Source organism: Populus trichocarpa, chromosome 13 (genome assembly GCF_000002775.5).
Source record: "Populus trichocarpa isolate Nisqually-1 chromosome 13, P.trichocarpa_v4.1, whole genome shotgun sequence".
NCBI lineage: Eukaryota > Viridiplantae > Streptophyta > Magnoliopsida > Malpighiales > Salicaceae > Populus > Populus trichocarpa.
Window position 1 is genome coordinate 6,012,562 of NC_037297.2, and position 17,359 is coordinate 6,029,920.

At 29.5% G+C, this 17,359-nt stretch overlaps 1 protein-coding gene across 1 annotated transcript; it reads right to left on the reverse strand.

Annotated features, from left to right (window-relative positions):
* Positions 1–6,539: 6,539 nt before the first annotated feature.
* Positions 6,540–11,096, reverse strand: LOC7493862 (uncharacterized). The gene is made up of 6 exons (XM_002319178.4): positions 10,839–11,096; positions 10,659–10,708; positions 10,380–10,485; positions 10,231–10,289; positions 7,014–7,069; positions 6,540–6,882 (listed from the first exon to the last, which is right to left on the reverse strand). Exons 1-5 carry the CDS (start codon positions 10,959–10,961, stop codon positions 7,018–7,020), a joined length of 390 nt encoding a protein of 129 aa, XP_002319214.3. The 5' UTR covers positions 10,962–11,096; the 3' UTR covers positions 6,540–6,882; positions 7,014–7,017.
* Positions 11,097–17,359: the final 6,263 nt, after the last annotated feature.

Here is a 17,359-nt window from a genome sequence, read left to right on the forward strand (position 1 = left end):
TTTTAATGACTATAATTATTATTTTTTGATCCCCTGCTCTGCTCTGCTCGGCATGATTGTAATTTATGTAGATTTATTGCCATCAACGACTTTTATTTGCCTAGCTAGCCATTTGAAGGCTTTTAAGCCTCTTCCTAGTTAAAAAAGACACTAAAACAAAAATCATTTTTACTCACAAAAACACTATGTGTTTCATTACAATAATTTCTTCTTTTTTTTCGATCCTCAAGTTTTATTTTATTTGACTTCACCCTTATATTTTATATTTATATTGATTTATTTATTAGGATTTGCTTTTATTTACATTTTAGTGCATGCTCAAGGTGTTCTATAGGTGAATTACACATCGATTTTGAATTGTTGTTTGGAAAAAAGATAAAAAAAAAAAAAAACAAGGACTAAAATTAAGAAAACAAAACTAGGCATTTCAATTTTTACTATTCAAGAGGCGTAGCAAACTTCAGCTTGATCTCTTGACTGTTAATTATTTTTTTTATATTTTTTGTACTTATTTTTTTGAGAGTTTTATGCACAGTTATTAAATCCGGACCGGCCCGGCGGATCGATCCAGTGGCTGGACCGGTCCAAATTTGTTAAAAGACCGGCCGGTGTAACAACCCGGCATAACCCAGTCAACCCATGACTCAGACGAGACCCAGTGTTTTTTTTTTTCAAATGTGGTTTTTCTCCTATATCCCTTTTTTTTCATATTTTTTTAGTTGGTTATTAACATTTTTTAAAGTTCACTATATAAATATTAGAAAAATATTTTATTTTTTCAATGTCGGATTTGAAACCCTTTAATATGTATACTCTATTTTCCCAAGAAAAAAATTATTTTTTCAATATGGAATTTGAAACCTTTTAGTATATATATTCTATGTTCCCAAGAGAAAATTTTTTTTTTCAATGTGAGATTTAAAACCCTTTCGTATATGTACTCTATGTTCACAAGAAAAAAGTTATGTTTTTTCAATGAGGGATAAAAAACTTTTTGGTTTAAATACTTCAACTTAAAAGGATAACATATTATCTTTTCAATGTGGGATTTGAAGCCCTTTAATATATATACTCTATGTTCTCAAGAAAAAAATTATGTTTTTTCAATGTGGAATTTGAAACCTTTTAGTATATATACTCTATGTTTCCAAGAATTTTTTTTTTTTTAATATAGGATTTGAAGCCATTTTATATATGTACTCTATGTTCACAAGAAAAAAGTTATGTTTTTTCAATGTGAGATAAAAAAACTTTTTGATTTAAATACTTAAAGGGATAACATAATATCTTTTCAATATGAGATTTGAAGCTCTTTAATATATATACTCTATGTTCACAAGAAAAAAGTTATGTGTTTTTCATTGTGGGATAAAAAAACTTTTTGGTTTAAATACTTCAACTTAAAAGGATAACATAATATCTTTTCAATATAGAATAAAAAATATTTTAAAATATTCTTTTAAACTTCATTATTTACAACATGTATAGTCTATATTCACATGATTTTTTTCTTAATTTTTTCATATGAAATATTACAATTTTAAATATTTTTTTAATTTTTTCGGGTTGACCCATGAAACCCAGGACCAAGGCCCTTGGCCGGGTCAACTCCTGGACCGGGTTTGATAACTATGATTTTATGTTTAGATCCTAAACCTTATTTTGTTTGTGTTTTGATTTCTTGTGTTAAAGAATGAGAAAGACAGTCACTAGAAAAATAAGATAAAAGAACATTTGGTCGGTCACATTTCAGCTAGAAAAAAAAAAACATATTTTGATATCAATGACTTCATCTTAAAAAGTTTCATGGACTTTTTTTTAGATGTTTTTTATTTAAAGTATTTATACCTTTATATTTTTGAAAATTACAAAAAACATAGTTAACTTTATAAATTCATAATGGTTTACATGACACAAAAAAATAATAAAAAATGTTGAATTATTTGCTATAATATTCAATTTAATAACTAAAAAAAGTCTCTATTGCTTTAAAATAATGAAATTGCCTCTAAAAAACCTCTTTCATCTCTTTTCCAAGCATGATATACTCTAGCCACCAATTTAAATTTTGTCAGATCATTTGTATCATGGCCTTCAGATACGTATCCCGGGCCAATGAACTTTGTTAACCCTAAACTAAGCAGAAATTGCAATTTATTCAGATCTCCTTGCAAACCTAGCAGTTGAACCAGCATCACCGGTAGCTCTTAGCGTCCAAAAAAGCAAAGAGCTAGGTCAGTGAAGCCTCATTGTGAACAAAAAGCAGGTCGAGCCTTGGTGCATCACTAGCTGACACAATATCCATCAGAAACAAAGTCTTTTTTTACTCAAACTTTCATCAAAGGTAGCACCGTCAGCAGCATTATATTTAGTCACCATTGATGTTGCTAATTATATATGATGTCTCTCTTTTCCACCTCCCTTCACACATGACACATGGCTAATCTTCTCCTACAGTGAAAGAGACACTACAACATTTAACAGTATTACCGATGGATTTTTTTCGTCTGCATGAGATTATCATTTCGTTGGTGAAAATTTTACCGACTAATTCACCAATGGAACACGTCCGTCAGACTAACATTCATCGGTAATTTCATCATCTGTCGATATTTTTATCAGTAAAAAAAACAAAAAAAAACATATGGTTTTACAGACGAAAAATGCACGCAAAAAAAATCCCACTTCATTCCATCGGTATTTCCCTCCGGAAAATTGTCATATAACCAAAAAAAATACCATATTCAATTTCGTCGGTGATTATTTAAAACTTTTTTTTAAAAAAATCTATTTAACAAAACTAGAAAATAATTAAATTAATATAAATCAACACTCCATAATACTCAGAATTGAGTTGCTTGGAAAAAAAAAGAAAATCAACTCAAAAATTTTGCAACAAATAAATAACACAATAAAAATAAAACAACAACAACATTGATCTCATATGAAAAAAAAATCCTACAACAACATTCATACAATTATTAAGAACAGAAAAATTTAAAAATATAATAAAAAACAAATATAATAAAAAAACAAAAAAAAAAAACAAATCTTACCTTAATGTAGTTGCGAGTGAAGCTGAGAAGAGAAAAAATAACAAATTCATAAAGTAGGTTAATTAAAAAAATCTAAGAAGAGAAAAGAAAAAAAAAAGACATACCTGAGAATGGAGGAGAGGAAGAGTTGAGGAGAGAAGAGAAGAGAAAGAAAGAAAGGGATGTTGATGTTTTTTACAAAGAGAGAAGAAAAAGAAAAAGGAGAAGAAAACGACGAAGAAGAACAGGCTTGTCTATTGTGAAATGAGGGATTCTATTTATTGGGGCATTTTACCAATGAATAATTAAATATTAATATTTCTACCCATTTCGTCTATAATATTTAATTTAAATTTTCAATTTAATCAAAAAATTTCAGAAACCGTCAAATATCACCGACGACTTTTCAATCCGTCGGTGATTCCGTCTGTAATTTTTAATTTAAATTTTCAATTTACTCGAAAATTTTTAGAAACCCGTCAAATAAAACTGACGACTTTTCAATCCATTGGTGATTTCATCTGGAAAATACAGTAATTAATAGTGCAACATGAGGGTAAATTTGTATTTTCATTTAAATTTTAAAATTTTATTGACTCAGGATGTTTTCTATAATTTTTATTTAAAATAAAGTAAACTATATAATGTTTAGGGTAATTTTTTCTTTATGAAATAAAAGTTATTAAAATAAATATGCATGACCCGAATCGTGAGTTTAATAGGTTAACTTGGATTCACTCGTGTTTTTTTACTTGAATGTTTTTATTTCTAATTTTTCTTTTTATGAGCCACGCGTGTTGGTAGGTCCATGCATCTTGCCTAATTGTTAGTTTTTTTTAATGTTATCTTTACTCAATGAGTCAATGCATTTCATCTCCTTTCATGTTTTTTTTTTTAAAAAAATCATCATTTGTTATTTAAATGCCTTTTTTTTATTTAATTTAAAAAAATCAGTCATTTTTTTTTGTTTTTTCAGTCTCACACACCTATCATGTTTGTTCCTTTTAAAAAAATTGTTTATTTGATACCAAAATAGTCTCACTTGCCTGGTTGTTGTGTATTTAAATAAAAAATAATTTAAGAAATAAAATTTATTAAATCCAATGGGTTGTAGACGTAGATCGCAAGTTTAACAGATTGACCTTGATTTACTCAGGCTTTTTAAAAAAAATTAATTAATTATCTTTTTAATTAAATATTGAATTTCTTTGTGGTTGGAGATCATTATTTGTTTTAATTTTTTTTTATAAGGTTGCCATGGTCGCATAACTCAGGTCGCTAGCTTAGCTAATTAACCTGAATTGACTTAACTCAATCTAATATACTGTCTTAATATTTGAAAATCAAATTCCAAAATGTCACCTTTTTAGTATTGAAAAAAAAGGTCGTCTAATATGCGTCAAATTTTAAGTTTATAATTAATTTTTTTCTCTTAAAAAACACATTATCAATGCCTTGATATTTTCTTGCATTAAAAAAAAATAATACGGCCTTGATATAGGGTGGGCCAATGGACTAATAAAGAAAACTAAGTCTTGAGGTGAAAACATTGTACATGTGTGCATTATTTACTCTTTCACAATTCATTTTGGACTCAAGCAATGAATTTTCTTTTATTTTGACCCTCAAATATTGTTTTCTTGGATTAAGCCCTTCTATTGTAAAATTCAAAACAATTGCTTCTCATTTGTTAACCAAGAGAAAAATTGAAAGAAAGAGGACCAAAATGGAAAAAGTGCAAAAATTAGATGGTAGTTTTAAAATTTTATTGAAAAGTCCAATTTAGTCCTCCAATTTACCAAATGATCACTTTTTGATCCCTTGAGTTGTCTAACATATAATTTGGTATAAAATTTTAATTTCTTTATTTTTCATACCCTAATTTGAGAAAGGAGAGAGACTCGCCAGATAGTCGATTTTGGTGTCACCAAGTTCTAAAAAAATGTGTTGGACATCGACGTTTTAGGCAAAAAAAAAAAAAAATTACCCCAATTCTTCAATGATTGTCTAGTCATCGAATTCTAAGACTACAGTCGATGCGTCATCTATATCCTTTTTATATTTTAAAAAATAAAAGGCCTAACTCATGGGCATGCTTTGTTTTCTTCTTCTTTGTTTTCCTATTTTTTAACCCACATCTTACACTCTAACCTCTTTGTTTATTTTTTTTTCTTTTATGTTATTTAATGTATTTTAAGCCTCTGAAATAAAAAATATATTTTTTTTATTCAATGATATATTTTTTTTAGTTTAACTTAATATAAAAAAATCTTTTTTTTTGTTATTTAGCTTAGAAGAATTATACTGGTTTCATAACCCAACATGCAGGTTTTGTTAATTAATCTAAGTTGATTCAATTCAATTTAATATATTATTATATTAATATTAAAAAAAATTATTATTACAAGTGTCACCATTTCAAATTGTTTTTTAAAATATCATAATATACAATGAATTTTAAATTTATTGTTAAAATATCTTTTCTAAAAAACACGATAGTAATTATTAAATATTTTTTAACTAAAAAAATTATCCGACCCCACGGCCGGAGGTCTAGTTCGTACTAATTTCAGTTGATCACAATCCAAATTAAAGTAAGGTAATTGAAATTGAAGGGCCACGTAGAAAGCTTTTAGGGAAAGAAAGGATAGCAATCCGAATAAAAAATAATTACGGCCTTGTATAAAAAGCTAATCTGACATGGGCCCACAAAATACCCCCAACAGTTTTAAAAAACAAAATTATAACGAAAAAACAAATTTATGCGGGGAAAATAATTATAAATTAAGAAGTATTTTCCTATAGATTGTAATAACAATTTTATTTTTTATTTTTTCTTACTGGGAGATATTATTTTGATTGTTTGTGTTTTTTTTTTACTCTTAACAATTAAAATACATAATTATTTTTTTATTTGTTATTTGTTTTGTTCAGACAAAAGTTGTCAAACCCTGGTTTTGATATATATGCTAGACCCGAGGTTTTTGTTTTTGGATTTGACAGGCGTGCAGGTGTTATAAATATTTTTTTATTAATATAATTATTAATAAATTTTTTTAAAAAATATTATTGAAAAACAACTATAGATTTAATTTGAAAGGTAAAATTAATATTAATATTAATATTATTATTATTATTAAAAAAAACATAAATTTAATTTGAAAGGATTAAAAACTATATTATTTTTATTATTATTAAAGAAATCAGACCGAAGTAACTTCAAACCATCTGTATTCTCATAAAACAATTAATGACTACAAAACCCAACAGTTTGATCCATCACACATGAAAACGTGTGTACTAGAAACAGAGTCAATTCAATTAGGCCTATTATGACTATCAAATTCAAAAAGTTTAAAATATTTTTTATATTTTTAATAATTTTTTTATATTTTACAGAAATAATTTATATTGACGCGCTACAAAACACGAAACACAACCAAGCAGATAAATCCTCTACTGCCTGCAGGCAATGTAACCAGTGACGAATTTACAAGTGCTACCTTATGTCAGAATTTAGTAGAATGTTTTCATAATTTTGCTACTCCTTTCGGTCTTGGAAGTGATAAATTACAAAAATTAGCCTCCCATCTACAGTTGGCTGCTAATCTTCTTTAGAATAGCAAAATTGCCTCAAGTTGAAAGCATTTCTGTAATGCACTTTAAGAAACATAACTATTAAACCATCATGAAAAACTAGAAAAAGAGCAGAATTATACAGGAGTTGTGGTGGGATTATCCATTACAGAAGTAACCTGGAATATGTTTTGGCAACACCAATTAAAGGATTGAAGGGGAGGAAGATAGTGTCTTGTCACACGAACACAGGTCTTCACATGGATTTTCTCTGAGAAAACAATTAATATGCAGATTAGTCTTCTCCGTTCTTTCTTTGGGTGCTTTTGAATGCGTAAATGGAATACAATTCTTGAAAGTTTTTCTTTGTTAGGGAGAGGAAGCAATGATAGCAAATGTTACCCAACTACATGTCAAAGGCTCCCTTAATACCCTCGAGGGACTCTCCCATTGATTTCCTGAAAATAAAAATAAAAAAACGAAGAAGAAAATTAAATAATCGAACTTCTAAATAACAAGTAGGACATTAATTTGATTTTGAGGCTAATATGGATTTTTAAAATATAGGAAATGTAACAGACAAATATGTCTCAAGTTCAATATGAGAGCAAATACAATTTCGAATCAAGAACCAGACAATAACTTGAGGATATGACCTGCAGTCCGTGAGTAAGCAACTAGTTCATAACAAAGTCAAGAAAAGAATCCCAGGAGAAGTAGAAGAAAGAAGATTCAGAAAAGCATACAAATTACGTGCTAGTCATAAGAAACAGGACATTTTAGTATCACAAAAGTGAAGTGACAACTCCACCGTATTACTGAAAAATGTGATCATAGAATCGAAATGAACTTTCAAGACTTTCAGTAGCATAACTTCATTGTTGAAGTTTCTTAGAATCACAATTGCGTGAAAATTTAGTTACTCATCCACATAATGCACCACAAGTTATCAAACAAACAACATGATAAGTCAGCGAGAGGATATTTCAAATAGAGAAGAACAACAATAGAGCAACTATGATTGTGACCTCAAGTTTGTAAGGTAGAGAAACAAAGATGCCTAACTCCACTCTATATGTTGGGTTTGTCTTAAATTGTGGGTTTAAGTGAGAAAAGAAATACCCATGTGCTTACTCCATATAAAAAAAAATTCATCATATTTTAGGGTAAGACTTATTTGTGAGTGATTTTATCATTGTACACTTTAGTTGCTAGAGAAAAGAGAGAGAAAAGTGAGTTTTGAGATACTTTGAGATTTTGGGTGGGAGCATTTTTTATGACATTATGTAATCTTCTACTTTCTTATAGTGAATTTCTTTTATCATCTCGTTCATGGAGCAGGCCTAAGTTACCGAACGACATAAATTTCTTGTGTGATTGATTGTGTTTGTCTTTTATATTTCTCTGCTTAGATTTGAGATTTTAGGGTTGTTTCCACTACACTATAATCAGGGAGCACACTCTTGGTTTCACTTTCACTAAAGGTAAGCATTTCAATTGTTAAACTCACTCTTGTTATTTCCGGAAACAATGAGCAAAACCCTTTTTCACAGAATCAGCTGATTAAGTGTCTAGTAAACTCTTGGCACTCTCTCCCAAGTTTCTATCCTCTCTTTCTAAACAAATGTATGACGGCAGTGTCTCCAAACTCAATGATGGATCTGAAGGAGGTCCATGAATCAGGAAATTATCTAACAGGAATTGAGAGAAGGCAAATCCTCAAGGAACCAGCCAATAACATGATGCCATGACAAACAAAAATGAGGGAAAAGATAGATTACACAAATCAAGGAAGCACGAACAGAGAAAAAAACCGTCAAAATTGAATGAAATTAAAGCACCACCATTGTTCATGATATTTGATGTCGTGAAATTCATTTTGTGAACCAGCACTCTAAAAACAAAAGAGATACAATTTGACCAAACACAAGCAAGAAATTTGAGCACCATATGAAATATTTCAGGTCTCGAAACCCAAATCAGTATATTCAATAACAAAGCCCCACCGTACTGCCTCGTCCTGAAAGTCGATCTACTATTTTTGACAAAACATGTGATACATTTTTTTATGAAGTGTCATCATAAGTAATACATTTTTGTCAATCTATTATTTTTAACAAAATTTGTGATACATTAGCTAAACTATGTTTTTCAATGTTGTGGATTACGCAAGTTGAAAACTTTGATAGGTTTTTGTTTGGCATGTACTTATAATTTAGGATCAGAGTAACTCAAACATAGCACCGAAAGCCAACACAATTAAAGGTCACGAGACAGGTTGTACAATGAGCCAAGAAAAACTTTTAAATAGATGAGAATAATAACCTAATATCTTGCAGTCAAAGGATCTTCTTCAGTATCCTACTTGTATATTTCATTTCAAACAGCTACAAACAAGGACAACAGTCTCTAGTTTGACAAAGTACCTCATAACAACTAAACAAGTATTTGAGCATAAAAGTTTGAACTAGCCAATTTTGCCACAATACTAGCATAAAATTCCTTAAGAGGACAAACAAATAAGAAAATCACCCCACAGTGACTACCATGGCAAAAAAAAAAAAAAAAGCAGATCAGAAATTGAACACGAGATTAAAGTTCCATTGTATATTCCTCTCCAGCCAAAAAATGAAATATGCAGATCATCTGCTTTTCATGCTATGCCTCAATTCCACATACAGCTCGTAAACATGACAACCAACTGTCTTTTGTCCTACCTAGTATCTCAGGAGCACTGGCTTCATGACTATCAATATGGGGAAAGTCATCAAGAACACCTACACTCAGTACCTTCTTTTCAAAAAAAAAATAAATTAAATTATCTTCTTCAACTGGCCTTATCTCCAGAGCAGCAAGTTTCTCCTCAGTTCCCCAAAACCACTTACACAAAGGTGTTATACATCATAGTACTTAACAGAAGACCAAGGTCCAAGAACACATTTCTCACCAAAATTCACTCCATCCTGCTTAGGAAGTGGTCATCACGCTAACTTTAAATTCAACTATAGTACAACAAAGCATATCCCGCCCAATTTTCAATACTATTGACAAAGTCATATGTTAAAGGCAACACTTGCATACACATAACTCTAACCAACTTAAACAGAAACATGTCTCATGATGTTGGTTAATTTTTTAGGAAAAGGGAGAACATGGGCAGAGGTAGAGGAACTTTCATTTAAACCCAAATAGATGAATGGCTAGAAAATTCACTAGATAAAAATGTGGGAATAACATCCACTAAGTACATCAAAAACAACCAGATACCTCCAGATGTTTACATATTGATAATATAATCAACCCAATTAAAGGCCAGACACTTATTCACACCAGAAATCTTGTTGTTATATTACACATAAATCTAATCATAAACACCCAACGCACTCCAAAGAATCTTCATTGAAGATATAATTCAAAAAAACAAATTGCTTCACCACAGCCACTCTTGATCTCCCCAATGAAGTTCATGACATTATAGCATATAACATAGAGATTCAACATCTCTAGACGATAACAAGAAGTAAAATTCCCAGAATGTCAGCATGATTCAGATAAGAAATATCAAAGATCTCAAACCAGCTGCATCACAACTAAAACCATAAAAAGTTTTTAAACTTACTTATACATACAGTACTTGTACTCTTGACTTCTTGTGAAATCTTTCTCTCCTTCTTCAAGCTAAACAGAAAGCAATAAAAAAAAAACTTATAAACCAATCAAACAAAAATCAAACCCAACTAAAGAATCCCACATTCAGACTTAACTCACCGGATCACTCTCATATATAAGCTCATAACAAATTGGAGAAAGACACTTCAAAGCGCAATTCTCCTTTGCTGTCATCGAAGTTTTGCATTGTTGACCCCACAGCCCACTGTTTCCATCAACAAATCACAACCCATCAAAGAAAAGACACCGAGATATGTGTTTGTATCACTAATATCCTAAAAGATTCACAACATGTTGTTTCATATAAATTTTCTCAAGAAACAAACTGGAAGCAAGAGAAAGAAAAGATACGTGCATATAAATAGTTTTTTAATTCACCTCTCTATATCAGCATAGCACTCATTCTTAATTTGCCTGACCTCAACATCCTGTAATCTCAATAAAATAAAATAAAAACAAGAAGAAGAAGATCAAAATAAGAAATAAATAGAGAAATAACTACATCAAAGAAGGCAATGAAAAGAGAGAGAGAGAGAGAGAAAGAAAAATTGGGTTTACAGTAATCGGGCGAGGAGACTTGGAGAGAACTGAAGAAGGGTTGATAAATAGTAATACCAATAGAAAGAAAAAGGTAAGAAAGGAATTTAGTCGAGACTTATCATCAAAGTAATAATAAGCCATATCTATCTCTACTCTGAATCTATCAGTGAATGAATGATTATTGAACTCGCTGTGACAGAGAACACAGGAAGAAGTAGAAGATAGAACTAACTAACTACAATACTTTCTTTCGGGTCATTTATCTAAGTATATGAAATACCATAGTTTAGTTTTGATTCAACCGCAATTACGAACATGCTATTAAAAAATATGGTTTTATTAATAACTATTAAAGATAATAACAGTTATAAAGAACCGCTATTCTTATTATTTATGATTGTTTAGAACCGCTGAGCAATTGCTCATATTAAATTTCAACATAGAACCATAATCAAAATCAAAAGTTAAATAAGATTATAAATTATTAAATTTCAAACTCATAATTCTAATTCCATTTTTATTTGTTAATTATAATTCTTAATTAATGTGTGTGTTTTAAACATTGTTTTTATTTTTATATTTTTTAAGTTGTTAATAAATGATTTGAAATTTTAAACAACTTGTTCATATGATTATTTGTTTTTTGACGATATTAAATCATGCTTATATAAATTGAACATGAAAATGCATAATATGTAAGATAATTTTAAAATTAACATGACAATTAGCAAAAATAATATTACAAAACTAGTAATAATAAAAATAACTCTTAACTAGAAAAATAACACAACATAATAATACATTTAAGTCCTATCTATGTCTTCTGCGATGACGAGTGGATGGACAGCTTCATCAATAGCATGACTACCACCTTCGAGACAACATCATATAGGCTCAATGTCTCTTCTAACAAGTCAAGTGTGGTACGACATGTCTCGAGCCAAGAAGATGCATAATAACGAGCAAGTCCATCATCATCATTGAGATCACAAAGATCAGCCATAACACGTCAACAATCATATAGCAATTGTCCAACCTAATATGAAGCAAATATAAATTATTGATCCATAAATAAAATACAATGATTTTGTCAAATCCTATAAAAAATAACAAATACTTACAATATTTTGAATCTGACGTGCATGTGGCTTATACTCCATCTCCTCGCGTGGAGAAACTTGTGTTGGGTTAGGTCTAATGATTTGACTTGTTATACTTAGGTACCAGCCCATGTATTTCTTCTTAGAAATTACAGGATGCACCTCTCTAAAAATAAAATTTCTCTGTGCATCCCACATCAATATATGCTAGAGATGGTGGATCATCCAATTATAATCAACATACATACCCGAACAACTAATGAAATGCAACTGATCACTCGTATCTATATCAGACGAGATGTGTTGTTTAAAGCCAAACTGTAGCATCACACGGTTCGGTAATGCAACTCAACAAGCACAAAAAATATGAGGGGGGAAACTGATGTTCATAAATTCATGGCCGATATGCATATAACAAGAGCATGTGTCATATCATCTACTGAATAAGGATTCCACACGACTTATTGAAACATTAACTATGCAATTTTTTTATCATTATTTACCAATATTAACCCATGAAAAATTATCTCCCAACATTTATATATATCAAAAAATTTCAACATCAACCTATGCAATAATTTCCTAACATTTACCAATATTCAAAAAATCAAACATCAACGCAAATAATTAATTCTCATCATTTACCACCATTAACACACACAATTACTTTAACCGATATACCAATATCTAAAAAATCAAACATCAATGCAAGTAATTAATTCCCATCATTTACTAACATCAACACACACAATTATTTCACTCTCTTAATTTACCAACATACCTGATTTAACTGTTGTTTATCTAACTCGCTATAATAAAATGACAAAACATAGGTTGGATTATGTTCAAAATATCCCACACTATCTGTTAATAAATAAGCAATGAAATTTATTAAAAAAGGTTTTCAGGAAAAATATTTTTAATCTAAACAACGTAATTTATATGTTCAATAACATATTACCTGTATCCTAATGGAAGTTGTAGATCAACCTCAAAAACCTGGATAAACATAACAGGTATGGACGTCACCCCAAGTGTAAATACCCCCACGATCATAGCTTTATGTACAAGAAACATACAACAATTAGTAACCAACTCAAATATAAAAAAACATAATATAAAAATAACAAACTTATTACATTTATTTTACCTGTAAAAGTAATAAACATCATCCAACTTGCTTTAATTTCTCCAATGTAGCTTGACATAGATGCTTATACAAACATGCAAGGATGTCTGAACCCTAACTATATAGTGGAATGGACTGGAAATCCTCCAGTAGTGGTAGGTAGAACAAGGGCACATACATCCAACTAAGATCCATGAAAAGTATATTGTCAAACATGTAAAGTATGTACGTTCTAGCATACTTGTACAATATAACATCAAATTCAAATCGAATTATAGACAAACGAATATAATAATTGAACTATTAGTAGCATTAACATACTATTATAGGATCTCATCATCATAATTATTGGGTAACTCAGAAAAGACAAATGAATATGATAATTGAACTATTAGATGCATTAACATGGATCTCATCATCATAAGTATTGGGTAACTCAAAAAAGTTTTTCCAAAGCCAAGAGTATTTATATGTAAACCCTAAAACTAATGGGTCAAGCATGCAACCAATTTAAATAATGCCCAAACTAATTAAAATAAGGTTTAAAATAATAAAAATAAAATAAAATAAAATAATATTCTAAGATTATTTTTCACCGTTTGCCACATATGATAGTAAAAATTACCTAAGAGAAATAATTGTTAAAGAATCCTTACTGAACAAATTTGATGCATTGTAAAATAAGAATTAATTTCAAACCAACTAATTCTTCTTATTTGATATAGAATCCTTATAAGATAAGTAAGCCAAAGGATTCGACATAAGTTTCCAATAGCATTAAGGACTCCTTATAGTGATAAAATCCATAACTCTTAAAGAAACAATATTTTTTCTGTTCTTGCATTTTGCTGACAGATTCTAAGCCCAACTTTAAATACATCGTTCTCTTTTGCCTTGATGAATTAGTGAATTTGTCATATATTGTTGGAAAGGTACAGATATGTACTTTCCAACCTAATCATAATCGTGTCCAAAATCCACCTTTGTCTTAAGATATGACTCAAAAGGTAGACAAAGGTACTTTGTCGACAAGTTCTAGGCTCAACTTCAAAGACATCATTATCTCTTGTCTAGATGAATTAGTGAACCTGCCATATATTTTTGGAAAGGTACAAATATCCAGTTTCTCACCCAATCATAATCTCATCCAAAATCCACCTGTATCTTAAGATATCACTCAAAAGGTAGACAAAGATCTAGATTGACAAATTTGAACCTTTTTAACTCAAACTTCTTGACTTAGCTCATTGAACTCCTCTTGAATCCATTTCATTTTAGGCCTTAAAATAAACCCAATGGACACTCCAAATGGATCCTTTGATGTCTTAGCTAGGATCGCATCATCACATCTCTCCTCAAAAGGATTCAACCTTTAATCATCACTTGCATCAAACAAAGAAAGATTAGAAACTTTGAATATAACACTCAAATTATACTCACCTTGTAGATTCATTTTATAAGCATTGACTCCTTCAAGGAATTTAAATGAACCATTTTCTCTAAACATCAACTTTGATTTCCTATGTCTAGGAAACCTCTATTTGCGCATATGCACTGATTCAACCTTTAATCATCACTTGCATCAAACAAAGAAAGATTAGAAAATTTGAATATAACACTAAAATTATACTCACCTTCTAGATTCATTTTATAGGCATTGACTCCTTCAAGGAATTTAAATGAACCATCTTCTCTAAACATCAACTTTGATTTCCTATGTCTAGGAAACCTCTATTTGCGCATATGCACCCAAACACAATCTTTTGGTTCAAAGACACCCTTTTTCATTTTTTGTTTGCTTGGAATGATACTTCCAAGTATTTTTCTCAATTTGTTATTGTGCCTTCTTAAGCAATCCTTCATCACCTGTGCTTTTCTATTGCCATCATGTTTAACCCTTTCATCAGCAAGTAAAAAAATCAAACCTAGTATAGTTAAACCATAAACTATTTTAAATGGTGAATAATGTTTTCAATTTAATAGATTAGCACATAATAATTTTTTTGTAACATATTAAACAAAAATCATAAATGCTCAATATGCTCACCTAGATTTGTAATATAAATATCATCAAAGTAATCAACAACAAAGCTACCTATGAATGCACATAATATATAACTTATCAATCTCATTAAATTACTATGTGCAAAAGTAAGACTAAACAACATGACTAACCATTCAAACAATCCATATTTAGTTTTAAAGTTATTTTTTCCTTCATCCTCTTCTTTCATTTTAATTTGACAATAATCAATTTTCAAATCAATCTTACTAAACATACAAGATCCATACAACTCACTAAGAATATCATCAATTTTAGGGATAAGATGTCTATACTTTACCATACTATTATTGATTGCACCCTTTTATCAATGGCAAACCACTATGGATCTCATCAGAAAATACATAGCAAAATCTGGACAACAACTTTGACTCTTTACCATAAAGCCTTACCAAACACTGATCGACCTAAAATATTAACTCAAGATATATATAAAGATCTCTAAAAACTTCTGGTAAAATTTTAGCTTTATCTAATGGTCAGATAAAAAATTATGCTTGTTAGTGTAAGGCTACATAGTAGGACAAATTAAGCTCAAATCTGAATTTGATTGTTCTATATCATTCTTAAATCTTATAACAAAGATATAGCAATACTAGGAATAAAATAAACAAGATTGTTAGTGTTAAAATATGTCTCTTTATATACAAGTAAAATCATAGGCATGTCAGAAAAATAAGCACTCTTGATCTCGTTCTCTTCTATATAGAAACTCAAGTGTTTACCTATATTTTCTACACTCTCTTCTTTACTCATCCTTATTTTTTCTCTCCACTCTCGGCTTCAATCGAATTTTTTCTCCCTTAGCCAAATATGACTATTTTCTCTTTTTTAAAAAAAAACTCACTTCATTTTCACTCTTTAAACTCATGACCTCATGGTTTATTTGTCTCCTCAGCTTTGCTTTTCTTTTTTAGCTTTAATTGGTCTTGTTTAAGCCATTAAAGCTTTTTTTTTGTCAACTTTTGCCTCCAAAAACACCGTATAAAAATAGTATCTAATAATAATTTTAGATAAGTAAGTCTTACTAACCACTTTCATATATATTTTTGTATGGTAACCACGACCTCACATTGTTGTATTAGCATTTCAGCTTCACTTTTGTTTTTTAATTTTAATTGGTCTTCATAAACCTATATAGGTGACAATGATGCAAATATATATGTCTTTCCATCCTTCTCAAAAGAATACCTATTTTTAAATCCATCATACTTGGCTTTCCTATCAAATTGCCAAGGTCTCCCTAAAAATAAATGATTAACATGCATAGGAACCACATCACACAAAACCTCATCCTTATACTTTCCAATCAAAAAAGAAATCAAAACCTATTTAGTCATCATAACTTCAACACATTCATTCAATCATCGAAACTTATAAGGTCTATCATGTTTAACAGTGTTTAGATTCAATTTCTTAACAAGTATAATACTAGAAATATTAGCACAATTTTCACTATCAATAATCATACTACATATCTTGTTACTAATATGATATCTAATATGAAAAATGTTCTCTCTTTGTTGCTCATTTGCCAATTTCATAGTAAATTTCTGATCACCAACCTTTGAAAACTTTTTTTTATTTATCTTTAGAATTATCGCTCATACTCTAATCATTCATTATAGCCCTAATGGTAGGCATTTCAACTTTTTTTTCCTTATGACTAGGAACTTCATGTCTACTAATCATCTTATCAAACTTGCTCATTAATTCTTCCATCATAGCTTCCATTTTATCCTGTCTTTCCTCCGTAGTTCTCGTATTTTTTTGTTCAACACTTTTTAAAGACATTTTTTATACCCGAAAAAAAGGTTAGTAGCAAATAAAAAATAATATTTTTCCTCACATAAACCTCACATGTTTACTCTCACAATAAAATTCATTTCTCTAGTGTTTCACATAATTTATGAAATTTTTCACTCTAATATACTCGCTACGCCTTTTACCACTCTATTCTCATATTTTAGTTCTTAAAAACAAGTTAACAACTATTCAAACAATTAACCAAACTATGCAATGATTTATGTTATATTTAAAGACTCAACAATCAAGAATTATTCAAACTTTCAAAATGAAACTTAAAGACAAACTTACGAGTAGCAATGTAAATTTGTGTGAATATAATGATGAAAATGAAGACACGAAATAAAAGGCAATAATTATTATTATGAAACAACAAAAACTATAAAATTCAAGAAAATAAAGAAAATGATGCAAGAAATCAAGAAACTAAAGAACTTGATGT